Source organism: Papilio polytes, unplaced genomic scaffold (assembly GCF_000836215.1).
Source record: "Papilio polytes unplaced genomic scaffold, Ppol_1.0 DF820956.1, whole genome shotgun sequence".
NCBI classification, from domain to species: Eukaryota; Metazoa; Arthropoda; class Insecta; order Lepidoptera; family Papilionidae; genus Papilio; species Papilio polytes.
The window spans coordinates 1,064,383-1,083,728 of NW_013528248.1; the positions used below are offsets into that span (position 1 = coordinate 1,064,383).

General features: G+C 35.5%; 1 protein-coding gene across 4 annotated transcripts in view; it reads left to right on the top strand.

Annotated features, from left to right (window-relative positions):
• Positions 1–18,597, top strand: part of LOC106110015 (SUN domain-containing ossification factor) — a 51,672-nt gene extending 33,075 nt beyond the window's left edge. For 3 of the 4 annotated variants that reach the window (XM_013291691.1, XM_013291693.1, XM_013291692.1), the window contains exons 2-4: positions 11,512–12,003; positions 15,046–17,116; positions 17,305–18,597. In XM_013291691.1, the coding sequence (XP_013147145.1) occupies positions 11,912–12,003; positions 15,046–17,116; positions 17,305–18,315 (3,174 nt within the window). In that variant the 5' untranslated portion in view covers positions 11,512–11,911 and the 3' untranslated portion in view covers positions 18,316–18,597. The remainder of the gene's footprint in view (positions 1–11,511; positions 12,004–15,045; positions 17,117–17,304) is intronic. The other variant, XM_013291690.1, reaches the window with a different exon arrangement.
• Positions 18,598–19,346: the final 749 nt, after the last annotated feature.

The window sequence follows — 19,346 nt, forward strand, 5'->3', positions numbered from 1 at the left end:
AACTTTTTAATTAAATAAAAGAGATACAATTTGCATTGATAATTATTGTAGTTATTTATTGATTCAGATTTGACATAGATTAGATAATCATTTCCAAAGAGTATAATTAATTTATTGAAATAAACAGGTAAATGGAATATAGAATTTAATTCTATAGACAATATTATCTGGTTGTTAAGATTTAGTAAGGTATATAATTTATTTAAATGCCTTAATGCTTTTAATGATTTTATTCTGTAAAAACAATTCGCTTGTTTTGATTGATTTTTAACATATAAAATTATACTGATGTATAAGTTGATATCGTAATAACCTTATGAAACAAACTGTTGCTTCTCTGCTCCCTAATTTAATGAAAACCATATATTAATAAAAATATTTGTTTATAACAAATCCCTGCTGTTTCTCCGACGGCTATAAAGAATATTTTACGATGTTATTGCATATTTATTTTCATAATGTTTTCAAATAAGATAAAATATTTTAATATCTATTCTACACAATCTTGATTCAGGTTTTATTATCTTTTTAATTTAAATAATCCAGAAACTTCTGTGTTCGCTGAATAACATAAAAATAAACACATTTAACCTTCTGTTATCCTTATACATATTTAATTATGAGTAGAAAAAAATGAATGTAATATAAATTTATTAGTAACGAGCTATCGCGACTAAATCTAGCTATCACGTGGAATTAAAAAAAAATAGCCCTATGTGTTATTCCAGACTTTGCTCTAACATCTTTGCCAAATTTCATGGAGATCTGTTCAGCAGTTTAGGCTGTAAACTCTAAGAAAAATCCATCCATCTACCATCTATCCAAACTTTCGCATTTATAATATTAGTAAGAGGAAGATTAGTATGATATACAGGTGAAAGTTTTATTATTACAGTTAATAAGAGTAAACTTTGCCTATCTACTTTAAATTGCAAGCTTTTCTGTTTATATTTAACTTTTATTATTAGCCCGTACATCTTCATATGTTACGTAAAAGATCGTAAACCGGTGCCCGTTATCAGTATAGTTGTTGGCTGCGATAACGCCGATGTTTTATAAACACTTTATAATGTTATCGCACGTGTTTGATGCGCTATGAGTAATGCCCCTGAACAATTAGACACGCGCACGTGAATACATCAGGTTTCCACCATCGATTTTTTTTTAAATAGGAGAAATAACTAAATGTTTTATGAGTGGACAGTTACAGCATACAAAGTGTAAACTTCTAACGTGTTTCTAGTCTGCAAAGTATGTACTAGCATAGTATATAATGTAGATAATTTATTACTTGTTAATACGTGGTATTACCATATCTAAGTTGTCATTCAATTATGAATAATAAATCTTTATTAAATAAAATTTGATTTGATTCCAACATTTATATTAAATCTACAGAAATATGTACAATTTGTAATTTTTCCGCTTCTTTGTACTTATTCATTTAAGAGTTTAGTTTATTCTATACAGTCTGTATTTATCTATAAACCGTAGTTTCTATTCAATATTTTCGTGGAAAGCTAGATTCAAACCTTATGCCTCGTAGTGCGCAAGTCTGTGTAGTTGTGTGGCTCCACTGTTAAAGGAAGAAAGCACTCGCAAAGGTATTCTCCGTCTGCGGATACTTAATATTGTGTTCTGATCAGCGCTGAAATTGCGACATAACAAAAGTTTGAATGATTCTATACTTTCAAATACCACCTGTTGCATTGGCTCACAGTCTGCACACGCCAGACGGCGTGACACCGTGTAACAATTCTATTTTTTTTTTTTATTTTTCCTAATGTAGGCTGTTAAACGTTTTTTCCTTTTTAATTTTATAGAGCTTATTTTTTTAATCTTTATCATTGCTATATCAGTGACAGATGTAAAAGAAAGTGAAATTATGTAGTAAAGTGGGAAAACAGTAAAAATGCGATCAGTCGGTGCCTTTTGTCGACAAACGTATAGTACTTAAGATTGAGTAATGATCTTAGCCTTTAGAATTTACCAACATATTTCCTTTATTACGATAACACAAAGAAAAACATTTTTTTTTAAATTATACAATTCCTCTAGCATGGAAGCCAGAGCCTTTATTATGCTTCATATAATTCATTTGCATCATTGCATTTAAAAGACGGCAGTGTTAATATATTTTTTAAAAATTATCCTTCTCTCGAAAGAAAGATTGGACACGTTCATGATGTTCAGGAGATCTGAAGTGAAACGTGCGTAATGTCAGATGCGATTTCATTTTTGCTGAAAGTTTTATAGTTCACGCGGCCCACATTGCCCCTGAAGTCGGTGAAATGTGGCTCATAACCGCATCAATAACCAGCCCCACTGATGTTTTAATTCGATTGTCAGCCATCCGAGCACTAACTATTAGTTTCACGGATTTATGGTTACGTTTATGCAATCGTAAAGCTTTGAACGTATCGATCATTTGACTACACTCCGCGCTGCGTGTCGAATACACACCTTTCACGTTACTTTCGTTTACAGGCGGCTTATAATTTTTAATGGCCACTGGTATACGTTTTTACGCACCATTAGAAATGCTTCTGTCGATTCCATTTGTTTTACAGTCGAGGTTTCTCTTTATATGAATGTTATGTTAGCACATTTGCTATGTTTTATAATGTAAGGAACTATTTTCGAATTTTAAATGAGAAGTGTTCGTTAAAAGTTGCTGATGTGCCCCACAATAGATTTAATTTTCTCGTACAGTAACCTCAAAGCGATAATTCTAAATTATGTATGTAAATACATTTGTCTTAATTTAATTATTTTATGTTCATAGTTAATTAAGCCAGATAGCCTAATGGTTTTGGGTACGGACTACCGATCTAGCGGTCAAGGGTTCGAATCCTGCCATTCGATTGTCGTGAACCATATCTTACCACAAGCGTAGATCTTAGTTGGGATGGTTAAAGGAAATATTAGTAAATTAACAAAAATCTACTAATATTTGTTACTAAAAAAAATTATTACGTATTAACTTGAATTATATTCTATCAAAGGATTTTACATCTTTCGTAATTGTGTGAAAATCTATTTCTTTTCTTTAGGTTTTGTTTTTTTATCCCTAATAAAATACATTAACTTGACGTCCTATCACATCACGAAGTTGCTAAATTAGAAAGTCTCTAGACTTTCAATATCAATATTTTTTTTAATATGAACCACGAATTATGCTTATAAACTAAAAAGGAGAAAGTGCAAAGCCTTTTGCAAAAGTAATTCTTTTTAGCATTATATGAAATCGGTTATATATTTTTTATACTAATAATTCTGATCTATTTGATAATCTGAAGAATTATTCGGTTGTTTGTGTCAGTTCCTCTACCTTAAAATTTGAATCTAGGAACTAGATCCGGTATACTGAATTTAAAGTGATTCTGAGATAATTTTATGATCTGTTTCCGATTATTAACAGACTTTCAAAATGGGAGATGGTCTTATCTGTATGTTTTGACAAAGTAAAAGAAATTCTCAACACTTTTTCTTCGTCCTACCAAGCACATGGTAATTATTTTCCGGCTTATGTTAGTAGACTATTAGGTCCGCTAGATGTATCCACAAATTTAGGTCACACAACTACCCTGATGGCCTCGGATACAACTTCGTGTCTCAATGCTTGTTCTAGTTTATTTATAGTTAAATGTTCGCTGTGTGATCACTGGTCGGTGTGGTAAGGCATATTTGGTAAAAACTTCTTCTGTTGACGTTTATTTTTACATCTGTAACAACTTTGTTAACACGATGAATTGAGTTGTTTGTAAGTTTGCAGACAATTTTAGTTGCAGTTGTATGTTATCCTAAAAGGTATATAGTTTTTGTTTGCAAACATACGAATAATAAAAACGACTTCAAATTGCGTTTGAAATTACCACAAAGAATACGAGTTTTAAAGCAGTCGTAAACTTCGAAATATCCTAAAACGTATGCATCATCTAGGTCAATGTTCCGTTCGCGTTGCGTCTATGTTCGGCACATCGCAACCAGGCCGACGACAACGGCCTAAAAATTTATTAGTTTTGTATCGAATCTATTGTCAGTTTCCTGATAGAAAACTATCTTAGATTTTATGTTTTCAATATTCTAGCCTAAAGTTATGTAACAGCTGCGTACAATGTCTTGTAACGGAAGTTATTTGTTCTCGGTGTTTATGGACACGAATAATACGTGGTCATAATTTCTTAACGATGTGCAATTTTGATAATGTGTTTGAAACTTTAAAAGATTTTTTTTAAATCTGTTAACCAATCATAGTAGTCACATTAATGCTATAGACTTCCGACCAAATATGACATGGTCTTGAAAAGAAGAGTAAACAGTTACTTCTTAAGCTTGCAAGTACCATCTTTCTACATCATTTTCTTCAGGTGGGAACGTGGTCTAGCACTAGTTTAACAAACATAAAAAAGTCTAAAAAAATGCATGAGAAAGTATAATACCGAAGTGTGCGGATGATGTAAATTGTTCAAGACTGCTCATGCTGTTCACAGAGTTTGAAAGTTATGATAAATTAGAATGAATTCGGTATCAAAGACACCGGCGGTGGTGCAGAGCCGCCACCATTGCGACAGTAGATTAGACGCGGACAATGGACAGTAAATAGCTGGTTATTGCGAGCTGTCGCTTCAACCGTGGGTTCATTAAATTTCGCCCACGGCAGCCTCAGCTCGCGGCTCTCGGTGTACGGTGGGCGTTGTTGTGTACGTTTCTAATTTCTGTGCATTGCTTTTGCTGTTGACTAGTTGGCAAATCATTTTTAGCGCGATCATAGGCCGACGTCCTTAATCCCTCACTATCTCTAAGACTACAACTTTGTAGAAAGTTGCTTGAAATGTTGCTTTTACTTGGTTTAAGTTAGCACCATCATAAAAACCACCACTCTATAGAGTTGCAAGTATTATTACGTTTCAAACTTAGTGTACAACAATTGTAGAATTAAGCAATTCAGTGTTCAATTCATAACAGGATTAGTGCCAAGAATTCCAAAGGCTACTGTTACAAAATTAAACTATCTGTCGTACAATTAAAATATAATTATCCATTAAATGTGCAACTGAGTAACTGAAGCCAGGAATGTCTAACAGACCTGTTCCGATTTAGGTAGAAATAGAAACTGTAGCTATTTTAATAGGTTAGATTCTTGTTTAAATAATTTGATAAGTATAGATTGTTAACTCGACAGCTAAATTGATACAGCGACCGATCGGTTCTGCGGTTCGGCGTATTTCTCAAATAACACGATCAGTATTTATAAAGTCGGATTCAAGTCTGATATTATTTATTGTGACATTATCGAAGCTGAATGCGGGAACAGTCCAGTTTCGAACAGGTTGTATGTAGAACAGTTGTGACTGTATGTCAAATACAGGCATACTGATCAATTACTCAAATCAAAGGATTTAATGACTATTAGGGCCTGTCCCACCACTGGATGATAGAGGCTCAGATAGTTCAAAAATGACATCACTGTCAGATGAGGGAACAAAATCCGAGATTTCCATCACATGTTTTACATGTTGGTTTGTTATCAGACAATTTACAATTTGGTGGGACAGAACTTTAGTCATATAACTAGTAAATTATAGTTAATATTATGAGAGAAATCGATTTAGTAATTGATAGCCTTTTAAATCGAGTCAAAAAATTTGAAAGCATCATCATGCATTTTTGATATGCCGTTTTCCAATGATAAGAGAATCTTCGTATACCTTTACTATTAATAACAAGGTGACTAAGGGATAAGGTATTGGTTGTCATTAATCACAATGACTCCGATCAAAGTGTTATTATTTCTTACTTTGCTTACTGTTTTCCACTTTTACTATCGCACGTGCACTTAATTGAAAATATCACCGCTTATAGAAAAACTTACTAAATTACTTTCGCTATTCATCAATCAATACTAACGATGAACGAGTTTGACGTATGACCATGGTAACTGTTGAAGGAGCATTGACTCGAACATACACATTGATGGTTTTGATTTCACAATTGCATTGCCTTATCAAAAGTACTGTTGTGCACGCATACTGATGTTTCTAGTTTTACTAATTGTTTTCAATCTATACTAATTTTGTCTATACTGTTATAATAAAGCGTAAACACACACTTTGTTGCCTAAGATCGCAGCAATTACAGCATATTTTTGATTATTTTTTTTAATAAAAAGCCCTACACTTACGTCACACTTTAGGCTACATATTTTCACGCTATTAAGTTTAGGGGTAAATATTTTGGATAAGATCCCTAATGTGGGAAAGAGATCATATGATACGAGCTGCCAACATCAAGAAGCAAGATTGCCATAGTAAGGTAATTGGTATTTTGACATTTGCAATTAAGAATTTGACAAATCGAAACAATAAAATAATGTTTTTATAATTTCACAAACAGCTAGTATATTATAATAAAGCGTAAACACAAACTTCTTTGTGGCGTAAGATGTCAGCAATTACAGCATATTTTTGAATAATTATATTTTTAATAAAAAGCCCTAGACTTACGTCATGCTTTAGACTTTATTTTCACGATATTAAACTTTGAGTGTAAATGATTTGGGAAAAAAACCTTCATGCGGAATGGGACCATAAACTACAAGCTGCCAACATTAAGGAAGCAAGGTTATGGTTACGGTAATTTTGACATTTGCAATTGAGAATTTTACTAATGGAAACAATAACAAAGTTTTTATAATTACACGCGGATGAAGCCGCACGGGAACAGCTAGTATCGACTACAGCTACTTGTAATAATTACTTTCGTCTAGTTCGGTTGTTTCTGTCACTAAAATGTTCTGTATACCGGTTTTGTATTAAATTATTTTGGTACGAACATTCAATACGCGGGGTTTTGAAATGCAAATTCTAGTGCCGTGCTATTTTTCGAGTTGGCATCGCCTTGAAAATGAAACAATTTATTCTTAATACATTAACAGCCGCTAAGTACACCTCAAAGTGTAGCAAATATAAAGGACTAGCTTTTGCAGGCGACTCTGTCCGCGTATAATTAAAAAAAAAACAAAAATGAGTAGGCTATGTGTTCTTCCCGACTACCCTGTACAACTAAACTAAATTTCATCGATATCCATTCAGCTGTTTAGGCAACAAACTCTAACAAACAAACATCCACCCATCTAAATTTTCGCATTTATAATAATGTTCGCAAAGGTGTCAAGTCGAACCGCCTACGCTTGCTGGTCTTGGGAAAGCAGTTGGCCGTTGCTGTACTTGGTACATATATTATCAATATTTAGGACACCGCCTGTAACCATCACTAAATCTGGTTCTAAAACACGTTATAATATATTCAACTAATTGTTGTGTCACTTTACGATGTAGATTATCTGAACCATTGTTTGGAGTTTCGTAAATACTTGATTGAATCATAGGTTATTGACTTAAAGATTTAATTTCTCTTTCATTGAAATCATATTGTAACAGATGTTTGGTTATATTACTTTTTTATTAACTTTTTTTGCGCAAGGTCACTGCGGTGCAAATCGATTTTGCTTTTTGGACAGTTTTGTCTTATCATACTTCATACTAATATTATAAATGCGAAACTTTGAATGGATGGATGGATTGGCCGAACGGATTTCAATAAAATTTGGCATAGATGTAGAGGATAATCTGGAAGAACACATAGGCTACTTGCATTTGTTTTTTTTAATTCCGCGCGGACGGAGTCGCGGGCGAATGTTACTTTATTAATAAAAAGTTCTTATCACTGGTTTTTAAGTGTAATTGAAATAATTTTACTGAAGCTCTTTAGCTAACTATAAGATGATTAACCATTAAGACCAGTAAAGTGTTTATTTTTCTACTAGCAAGCGAGAGAAACGGTCGGGCAAGCTTTATGTAGATTAATGTAACGCTAAAACAAACATTTACAGTATACTTAAATATTACTTGGTGTATTGGTAACTGAAACAGATTGAAGAAGGATTTATAGTTTATTATAATTGATAGAAACGTGTGTAAAATTCTGATTTATATTCGTTTCCGACATCCAGGTTAACGGTAACTATAATTATTTTTAGAACAGGGTAACATTCTTGGTTACGTTAGGCAATCGTTCCACGTCATTGTCAGTGTTGCCAAGTAACAAAATTAAATATCCTGACAGATTAATTATCCGCTCATCAAGTTCAGAATGTTGGTTAAAGAAATAGTGATGTGTCCGGAAATAACTACGAAAATTGAGTACAAAAATGTGAAAGTCGATTGAAGAAGATTAATGTAGACGATGTTAGTGGCAGAGTAAAGGCGGTTAGTTGAAAATTAACAATATAAAATTAGATTTGTTTATTGTAACTGTAATAAATCATGTGTAATGATGTTTTGTTTGTGTATGTACACCGTGTTTTAAATTACAACCGTCAAGTTTACATTCTCTTTTGTTTTTACTACTAGCTTTTGCACGCGTGGAATTAAAAAAAACAAAAGTACGTCTGTGTTCTTCTAGACTATGTTCTACGTTTGTGCCAATGTGCGTATGTATCTAAACTTTAGAGTTAATCTATACTATTATAATAAAGCGTAAACACACACTTCTTTGTTACCTAAGATGTCAGCAATTACAGCATATTTTTGAATAATTCTTTCTTTAGTAAAAAGCCCTACACTTGCGTCACGCTTTAGGCTATATATTTTCACGACATTAAACTTAGGGTGTAACTATTTTGGATAAAAACCCTAATGTGGGAAAAAGACCATAAGTTGCTGCCAACATTAAGGAAACACGATTACCAAGGTTTGTCATGTTATGTCAGTTTAACATTTGTTATTGATAATTTGACAAATGTAAACAATAAAGTAAAATTTTCATAATTTCATGCGGATGAAGCCGCACGGGAACAGCTAGTAATAGTAATAAGATTTAACTCATCTCTATGGAAAAATTACTGAAAAGTTCCAATGCAAAAGTGATAACTCGTTACACTTGTAGCTCGTTATTTAATTTGTTTTATGTTGGTAGCGACTGATAACGGTAAGCCAGTAATATTTGTATATATCAAATACGTAAAAGGATCGTTATAGACAATAAGAGCTCATGTCGCCTGTCCCGCTCCGCTCTAAATGGACTATCTAGATCTTTGTTCTATATGAAATTAAGATCTCTGGTTTCATTTAAGTGTTCATTATGTTGCTGGTCGCTCAACGTTGCCTTTTTGGTGCGGATTTTAATCTCATATAGCCAATTAAGCCGTTGTCTGGCTGCATTATAAATCTATAGATGTGCTCTATCTGTACTTTTCGTCTTATAAATCGAAAGGGAGAGAAAGTTTCATACGATTGATGCCCAACAATTTGGTTCTTGTTATTGGAGTGTAGTAGTTTTTGTCTTATGTTAAGTGTTGAAAAGTAATAAAAAAATATAATCACTCTAAAATTTACGTGTAATTAGTGTAACCTTGTAAATGATAGTGAAGTTGTTTGTGGAACAAATACCAGTTTAAATAACGGTTTTGCACGTACTTGTAATTTTGTATCTGGTACATGAATTTTACAACCTTTGTGTTGATGATGTCTAAATAAAAAAGATTATAAAACATGTATATTGCATGTCATTCTCGATGACATATAGTACACCGCCTTATATCGCGGTTGATCTTTGATGAGGATTTTTTTTTAAATTGTTAGGAATTTTCGTGTTATATGGGTAATTTCCGCGTTGTATGTAGGTACGGAATTTTCGTTATAGGCAGTTACTTCAAGCACTAACAATAGGAACATCAGTTCTATAAGAAAAGGATGATAGAAGCTTACCGTTTTGTAGACTAATTACTTTACCTTACCTTTACCGTTTACCTTGTATATTTAATTCCATTACAAGCAGACCATCGCATTCTTTGCATTTAACACACTGCAATTAAAACGGAAGTACTAGTCCACATTACTACGACTTCATCAGTATTATGATAAATTTAATATCTACTTATACTTTACATAATGAAATAAAGCGTAGTTGTAAAGCGGATATTCAAATATCCTTGTTATATTTAATATAATATAACACCATGGTTAAATCTGTGGGAATGTGACGCTGAATTGTTAACTTCCTCAACTAGTTGATAAAACTTAATATTCAATTGATACAGTTTATAATTAGCGAGTAGAGGAACTCTCTGTGATCTTATGCTCTGTGATCACTTATCTAAATAATTCCGTTCTCCCCGCGACCCTGTCCGCGTAGAATATTTAAAAAAAAAAACAAAAGTAAGAAGCCTAGTAGCCTAACCTAGACCTTTAAACTTTCGCATTTATAACATTAGTAAGCATTAATCAGATTGACGTGAACTAGACATGGCCTGCGGTTTCTCTCCCCGCCTACGTCATCTCCTTAGTATCGTGTAGTAATAAGCCTTTACTATTCTTCTTGGGCTAAATAATATAATATGGTGGATGCAAATCAGATTCGTACTGACACACATTTAAACACTTTTTGTTTTGTTATAGTGCGAAATAACATCAAAACTTGTTGTGTTTTACAAATGTTATAAAAGTATTACGTGTTCGTTTTATGTGCAAAGTTCATAGTTCTTTGAACGAAGTGTCGTTCGCATCGGTTGCGTCACTAATTATGTGACATAATGGTGACGTAATTAGCTCGGATGAGAACCAGAGCGTCGCGAGGTCACGCCTCAACAAGCATACGTGTTCATAAACACAATACACCTTTGATTGTAGAGTTCCATACACAAGTGTAAAAACATTGTAATCTCTGGTTTTTCAAAGACAACAAACGGATGACTATCGTCATAGAGTAGTTATTGAGAAAGTCTTCGAGACTCCTTTAAGTCTTCTTGTCAGGATGTGTTTAAGATTTATTTATCTTTGACAGAATTCGACTTTTTTTTATTTGGCAACAAAAGTAATTTGATAAGCAACAGTTACCGGGTTTTTATAATTGCTCTATTAAACAAGATAACAATGCAGTAATGATTTTCATTCAACAATAGAATAATTAAAGAGAAAGACGAAATAAAAACAAGTTTATATAATTACTTACCTGATTCGCTATTATTTAAATTTCTCTCATATAGAGATTATTTAACTCGACTTTCAGGTGTTAAAAAATTAACTTTTATGACTGGCCATTTATAATTTTAACAGCTGTTAAGCAATGTCAGATGGCAGCACTAATTAGTTCAATAGTGTTGTACCTGTAACGAGCGGTAAGTCGTGTCGTACCGATCACCGCGGACCCTGTTGTCACGAACTGTAATTGGTACGACAATGACAAATAGTTTGTAGTCTGTTTCGAAACGCGTCGACCAGTTAATAAATGGTGTTACACAAAGACGTACGTTGGCGTAATATTATAGCTATGTTTGAGATGTACGAGTAAAGCACTTACTATTATTTTCTTTTATCTAAATATACTCGTAAGCAGTTTTTTATCTTTTCTCCGTTTTCAAAATTATCTGTACAATGTACTTAATTGAATGTTAAATTATAAAAACTGGCAAAGAAAGAAGTTCGCAATAAATATAATTTACAACTACAGGTTTCAAGACGATAAATCGTAACATTCAAATGACAAAATTGAAACGAATTGAATAAAAGCAAAAGTGCAAGTGATGAAAAGAAAATAATTTGTTATTATTGAAAACAACAATAACACATTTAAAAACGTTTATAAAACTGTCAAACTGTTTAAAAGCAATCACTTTCCCGCAGTTCGGAGTTGTAAAATAGTGTTGTGCCAGTATATTCTCTAGTGAGGTGTTCGGTTGGAATAAGTTTGGGTGCTTTGTTGGGACAGTCGCCAATGTTGGTGTGTTGAGCGAGCAGTGGGGTCACGGGCGGTTGTAACGTGCGGGGGCACGGGCGGGAGCGCGGGCGGTGTTGTCGGGATAGGTGCGCCGGCGGCGGGACGTGGCCAATGCGGCGGCGGCGTGTGCGTGATGTCGCCGCCGCGGGCGCTGCTGGCGGTGCTGCTGGTTTGTCAGCTGCTCTCCTACGGTGGCCACCAAGGACTCACCAAGATATTCTACATGTAAGATCTTCTGTAAAACTTCTTAAAAGGGAATGATGTACGCTAAAAAGTATGACATATTTGAAGTGGATAGGATCTGTATGTTAAGCGAAATCGTGTAAATGTAAAAAAGTCCGGAGGGATCACATCACTACGCAACTCCCTTGGTACAGTTAACTTTAAACTGTCACGTCCAAAAAGGTTTGAATAGTATAAAGTTAAGAGCATAGGAATTTTTAATTGCATCAACGTCTTAGCTTGCAATCACTTACTTGTTAAACTCCTTACAAAACATCCATTCTACACAACACTTAAAGGGTTAATCTGTCGGACATTTCTCCTCAGATCTCCACCACTTACTTAATTATAATTAATTTGTCTAATCTATGGTTATCTAAGTAGGAAGGGACATTCGTGATTAAATGATCCTTTTCCCGTTATGACTTTGTAATAACAAATTAAACGTCACTGATAAGTCTGCCGTTACTAACATCCACTACTAAAGATCCATCCAAAACTATACAAAGGCATAGATTGATTACAAATGTAAAAACATATTTTTTTAAATCGACAACAACAGAGCTATCACAAAGCAATAACACCTTGGTTTATAAGCTTTCCGGGAACATTTTCATTGCAATGGAATTTACATTGGTTGGTCTGTAGGCGGGCGTGGATTACGACGTAACGGTACGCGTTGGTATGGACCAAGGGGGGATGCGCAGGCTCGGGGGGAGGAGTCCGTGCGAACGCAGCGCCATTAAATAACGCGTGCGAAATTGTACCCCGCGCAAATAGATCCTAACCTCAGATGTAGAAATGTACCTCGATGCGGTCGAGTTGTGTTGTGTTCTGTAATACGAAATTGTCTCCTGGTCTTTCTAAATATGTTTTGTATATTTACTATCTTACTATTATCTTCTTTACTTCTGCTTTTCTACTTAACATGAGGAGATATCGTCTAATACTAGATCCCGATTGTGAAAAAGTCACGTCGATTAGTAATTTCTAAGCCAACGGAAAAATACTTTGATATTTTGTCGTAATTTGTTAAAAAATGCTGTACATATTCATAAAAACCACGAGCAAGGAAGGAAAGACAATTTTATGGCCGGTTCAAGGAAGGAAATACTTGTTAGAATCAAATTACATAAAATGAAATTCCGAACCGTTCATGTAGATTAAAGGTTTTAGTGAAACTAAAATCGAAATATTTTGCATAGCAAATTAATCTATTATTTATAAAGAAATAAATAAATAAATCCTTTATTATTTCACTTTAAAAATATACACATTTCATGAGAGCCTTGGCTCCTGCACTAGGTTCCCCTGTGCTGCAGGAACCAATCCCTTTCCCCATTTGTGAAGAGCAATACATATTCATAAGTGTCTAAACATAATTTATAGAAATAATAACAAGTTGTACCAAATATTTGGTCCACATTTGATCACATCACTAAAACTGGTTACGATCAGGTTTACATGGAAAGGTAAATGTACCTATAATAGTCAACATAAAAATCATAAATTAAATATGTAATCTTGCTTATTGTCGTACTGACAACGGACTGATAATGTATTATCACTAGCTTTGAACAGACATTTCAGGTCTAGTTCCGTACAATGCAAGATACCTAAGTTAAGTAACTTAACCGTGTATCATAATCAAAACAACAACTCGAAACTTTAACGAGCTGCTAAATTGTGAAACTTGTAACGCAAAACCCGAATACTAAACTTGATAAGTAATGTTTCATAGCTTTTGTCCTATGTTTAAGTTGTTTTAAGTTAATGTTGCTTATAATTTACCGATTAGTGCTTGTGAGTTTGTGCTAACATTTTGTCAGAAATTTCAGATATTAACTTTGGTATTTTAACTCTTATTAGCACACTGAGGGCCTGTCACACCACTGGCTGATAGAGGCTCTTATAGCTTAAAAACGTCACTGGTAAGGTAACAAAATCCGATATATCCATCATATATTCTACACGTTGGATTGTTATCTAACAATTTATAATTCAGTGGGACAGGCCCTTAATGTTTCTCTAGTTCTTTAATGTTAAATGTCTATTCTATATGCTTTTATTTCTATGCTTAACCTTTTCAGCTCTGTTTGTTAATTAGTATGATGTAAGTTTGCCGCGATTAAATAATAATATTAACCCAATAACTTCGATAACAAAATGTTACAGTCTATTATTGTCGTTGTGAACTGTGTGAAATTAATTATACATTTATAATAAATGAACCATTATTGCTTTGTTACAAGCCAATTGTATATAAGCAAGTGATATTGAATTTAAAGCCGGATAAGAATTGTCTAGTTATTTGCTATTTCTTTACGAGTAAATATATCTTTAACCTTTTAACGAGTCCCGGCGATTGACATTTCAACATATCTGCCGTCCGGTTTTATGTTTAAAATAGCTTACAATGACACCTTCCTTAATAAATCACACGTCCTCTCTAAAAGTTAAACTATATTCTTCCTGTTCAATTGTTAATCGTTCAAAGAGGTTATGTCTCATACAAACTTTTCCAAGATGTTATTCACTCATCTTGAATCTCGCATTCCATTTTGAGGGAATCGCCGCTGTTTCCCAGACAACTCGCACAATCGCATACAACGCTGATTGTCTCAATTGAACGCAACTGCTTTATTGAAATATATTGTGGACGCCAATTGATGTTATGTCATCCTTACAAATCTCGTGTTAGCAGTTCAGTTCAGTCAATGCATTGTGTTTACAGTGAACTAGTGTACGACCTAGAAAGTAAAGTTGTCAAGTTTGAGTCTGATGGTCGAATGTAATAGGAACATACGCAAAAATATTGTACCACAGCCAACTTGTTTAATTTAATTTTACTTGCAAAAATTTGATGTAATATTTAAAATTAATGTTGTGACCCATTTAGTTTACGAATATTTGTATATACTTACGGGATGGTTTACATAACACCTCGAAATTCTTGACATCAAAATTGTCTTAATTTTATTTCAATAATCCTTGACATTAGCTTTCCATTGTTTTTGTTAAGTACTGTCTTCATTCTTGTTGCAGGTTACCTGACACGGGACAACCACCTATTATAATATCTCTGGCGGATAACGCAAAATTGGATTTAACAACATCGGACGAACTATTGTTCGTTAATGACTCTGAAGAACACAATGACACGAAAAGATTCGCCATCGGAGAGGCAGACGCTACGGAGGCGGACAAACAAAAAGCAGAAGAAACCGTCACTGAAAAAGATTCTACAGAGCCATTACTTATCGTCAAAGCAAAACCAATGCACGAAACGAAACAAACAGAAGAAGCATTTCGAAGCACCACTCCTATGCCTGAAACAGATAAAGAATCTCAATCCGAGGAGTGGAGAGAAGAAAACATTCCAGTCCAGCCGGAGACGCCGCAGGAAGATATACCTTCATTCTCAGAGTGGGCTCAGAAGCAACTGGCCGAGGCCGAGAAAAAAGACACCGTATTGAACCACTCGAGTCAACCTAGTCATAGCAATACAAATATTAGTAATAAAAGCACAAAGCTTCGCTCAAAAAATTACGCTTCGCTCGCTTGCGGAGCAAAAGTGGTTGCAACCAACCCCGAGGCCGGCTCAGCCAGCTCTATCCTGTCCCCGAATAGGGATGAGTACATGCTCAACACATGCACCAGCCGCATCTGGTTCGTCATCGAGTTGTGCGAGGCGGTACAAGCCCAGAAAATAGAGATAGCCAACTTCGAGTTGTTCTCCTCTACGCCCAAAGACTTCGCCGTGTACTTCAGCGACCGATTCCCCACGCGGGACTGGGCCAGCGTCGGCCAGTTCACTGCTCAAGATATGAGGGATGTACAGAGTTTTGATCTGTATCCACATTTATTTGGTAAATTTATAAAAGTCGAGATGCTGTCTCATCACGGCTCTGAACATTATTGCCCCATTTCGCTTTTTAAAGTGTACGGAACATCAGAGTTTGAGGTGCTAGAGAAGGAAAGCTCCCAGCACACGGCTCATATAGATGAAGACGAGGATGACGAGATAATTGATGTTCCCGATGTGCCCACAGCGGAAACTGAGCCCTCGAAAAACCTTTTCGGGTCGGCCAGGGATGCGGTCATGTCTATTATGAAGAAAGCTGCTCAAGCGTTAGTGAAGACGGAAGTTCCTAAAAATGTATCTAATGAAAGTAACGATACGTCGGTGGACGAAATGTACAAAAAGTGTTGTTCTCCAAGCCATATTATTGTATGTGATAATTGTAGTGAAACGCTTTATAATGAAGTTTATGAGCTACTCAGTTGTAGTTCGGACAGATTAACTAATTTAGTGCGTCAAGTGTTCCTAAGAGAGACTTTGAAGTGTACGGGAATTTGTCAACCTTACGGTTTAGATTTTAAAAGTACAAAAACAATCGAGTTCAGTGACGAACGTGTCGCGTACATGAACGCTTTATTTCCTCCGAAATATTTAGCCGCGTTGTGCAACATGCTTGCAATTAAAGAGAAGAAGGTCGTACTAAATACGAGTTTTGAGACAGAACAAAATGTAACCACAAACATAACGTTAGACGAATCACCGCATAAATTGAACGGTGAAACTAATTCTGATTTAGATATTAAATTGGTTCCGATCAAAAATGGCGATGCGGTAGACGAGAAAGCTAATGAAACACAATTAAAAGAAACGCTAGCACCTACTGAGCAAACAGATGAAAATATTATAACTTTAGAGGTATTAAAGGAAGAAAAAGAAGAAACAGAACTGAAAAAGGAGGAACACCAGTCATTGCCAGAAGAAATTCCAATTCCAGAGCCACAAGAGAATTCTCAACCTGAAAATGAAAAAGTCTTGGAGTCGGAGATCGAAAACGAAGGAAAAGATGGAACTGTAAAGACAGAAGTGAAGAATGGGAAGCACGATACTTCAAATGACAAACCAAAGGAAGCGCTGCTAGTTGATGATGTTAATGATCAAATGATATTGATTGAGAATGACCACTTCATCTCGGACCTGGACCAGATGGCGGTGGACCCCGCGCCCGCCGGCGCGCAGCCCGCCCTCAGCCAGAACCAGGCGCAGACCACTATACAAAAAGAGTCCGTTTTCCTGAGATTGTCTAACAGAGTTAAGGTACGATGAAATTTTCATTTAACATATTAATGTTATATGAAACAATAGTTTCTTTAACTTATATCATCATATTCAAAATCAAAACTTTAAATTATGAGATAAAACTTATGTTTATAAGTAGACCTAGACAAAATAGTGCATAGTCACTTGCATTATACTTGTTAACAAAATTTATTTCTCAATTTCAGACTTTAGAAAGAAACATGTCACTATCCGGTCAATATCTGGAGGAGCTGAGCAGGCGGTACAAGAAACAAGTCGAAGAAATGCAGAAGTCATTTGAGAAGACCATGGTCCAGATGTCGGAGGAGCGGAGGAAGAGCAGCGAGCGGGAGCAGAAGTACTTGGAGCAGCTGAGCAACCTTCAGGAGCAGATGACGCAAATGGCATCCGCGCTGCACACTCTCATGGAGGAGAGAAATAGCTGGTTTGGAAACATGACAGTCATCAAATTCGTATTATTTCAGTCCATAATACTCAGCATCGCATTCTACTATGTATCAAAAAGAAGAAAGAAGGAATCTATTGTAGTGATGCCTGTTACAAAGAAAATCAAGAAAAGGCAGGAGAGGTTTAGAAGAAAATCGGTCGAAGGAGTAAGCGGCCATGCCACTCCCTCGGCTAAGAAGCGGAGACCGAGCGAGGAGGCGTTCGAGATAGAGAGACAGTCCACTGAGGAAATGGCCACGATGGACAGGGAACTAAATGATGGTGACTGGCAGGTGGCTAAGAAGAACAGACGAAGAAAGACTACGGTTTTACAAAGAGGTATGGAATATGAATCTGCCGTGAATTGCGTCAGACAAGACAGCATAGGGAAGCTGCAAGAAAATCCCATACCATTGGACGAGGGGGAGTACTTCGCGCCCGTGTCCGAGCCGCGGGAGTTCACGGAGGAGGTGCCTCATAAGAAGGAGTCACCTAAAACGAACGGCTCGTTTTTTAATAGTTTAAAATCGAAAACTATGAAAACGAGACGGCTGTCGTCGCCTGCGTTTCTGCGGACGCTGAGCCGGCAGAGCACGCGCGGCTCTGAGCCATTGTTCAACGGCAAGCTGGGTAAGAAGGCGGCTTCAGAGTCGCCCACCGGCAGCCTGTGGTCCGAGTCCACGGAGCTGTCGCAGAGCAGCCAGCAGGACAGCGCCGGCGCCGGCAAGAAGAAGAAGAGCCTCAAGAATATATTGAAGAAAGTGTTTTGAGAACTTTATTTTTTGTAATATTGGTGTGTTTGTCGCTCAATGAAGCGTTCAGCTGTTGTAAATTATTTCTTTGCTCGTATTGAAGGTATTAAATTATTGTATAAAGTTTATTGTGTCATTGTTAGACCTCATTAGGTGCCAATTGTGATAATTAGGGAGCCTAATTGTTGTTAATTTTGATTTGTGCGTGTTAGTGCGAGTGCTGCGGCGAGGTAAATTATGTTCTGCACCGATGTCAACTGGACACTAGTCGGTACAGTGGCATTAAATGCGTTATATTTATCTAGTCATTTTATTTATTTACGCCTTTCCTTCAAACACAAAACACATGACAATAGTTCCTTATATTGTTTGAAATCTATCAATGCTTTACTATATTTTATAGTTTAAAGAGCAAAGGAATATGTAAGTGAATACTGCTGTAGCCTTGAACTTTCTCAACAAAATAAAGAATCAAAACAATCTTTTATCTAAATTTTTTTGTAGTACGAACCTAACAAATAACATCTCGCAATCGCATGAATAATTATTATCAAAAAATACAGGTTTTTAAGTAAACAAGTCGTGAAGGGTTAAAAACCTCATTTCAAATTAAGAGAGCAGTGACTTCAGTACGATGAACTAGGAAATAGAAACAATACAATGTAATAATTTGCTTCCAATATAAACACAGTAGCTTTCGCCTGCCACTGCGTACGAGAGGAATTAAAAAACTAGCCTGTGTTCTTACAGGCTATTCTCCTTATCTATGCCAAATTTCTTCGAAATCCGGTAAGCAGTTCAGGCTACAAACTAACAAACATCCAAACTTTCGCATTTATAATATTACTAAGATTAATTTTCGACTTTCACTGCGACTAGTAGGATCAGGGAATCTCGCGGTGTCCCACCTTTTATAAGGAAAGGATGGGAAGGGAAAATGAATTCGACAGTGGAAAAGCTTAGGAAGGGAAAATATCGTTATGTGTATCTCCGTCGATTAAGGAAAGGTAGCTGCAATTTCGGATGTCTATGGGCTTTGGTCGCTTCGT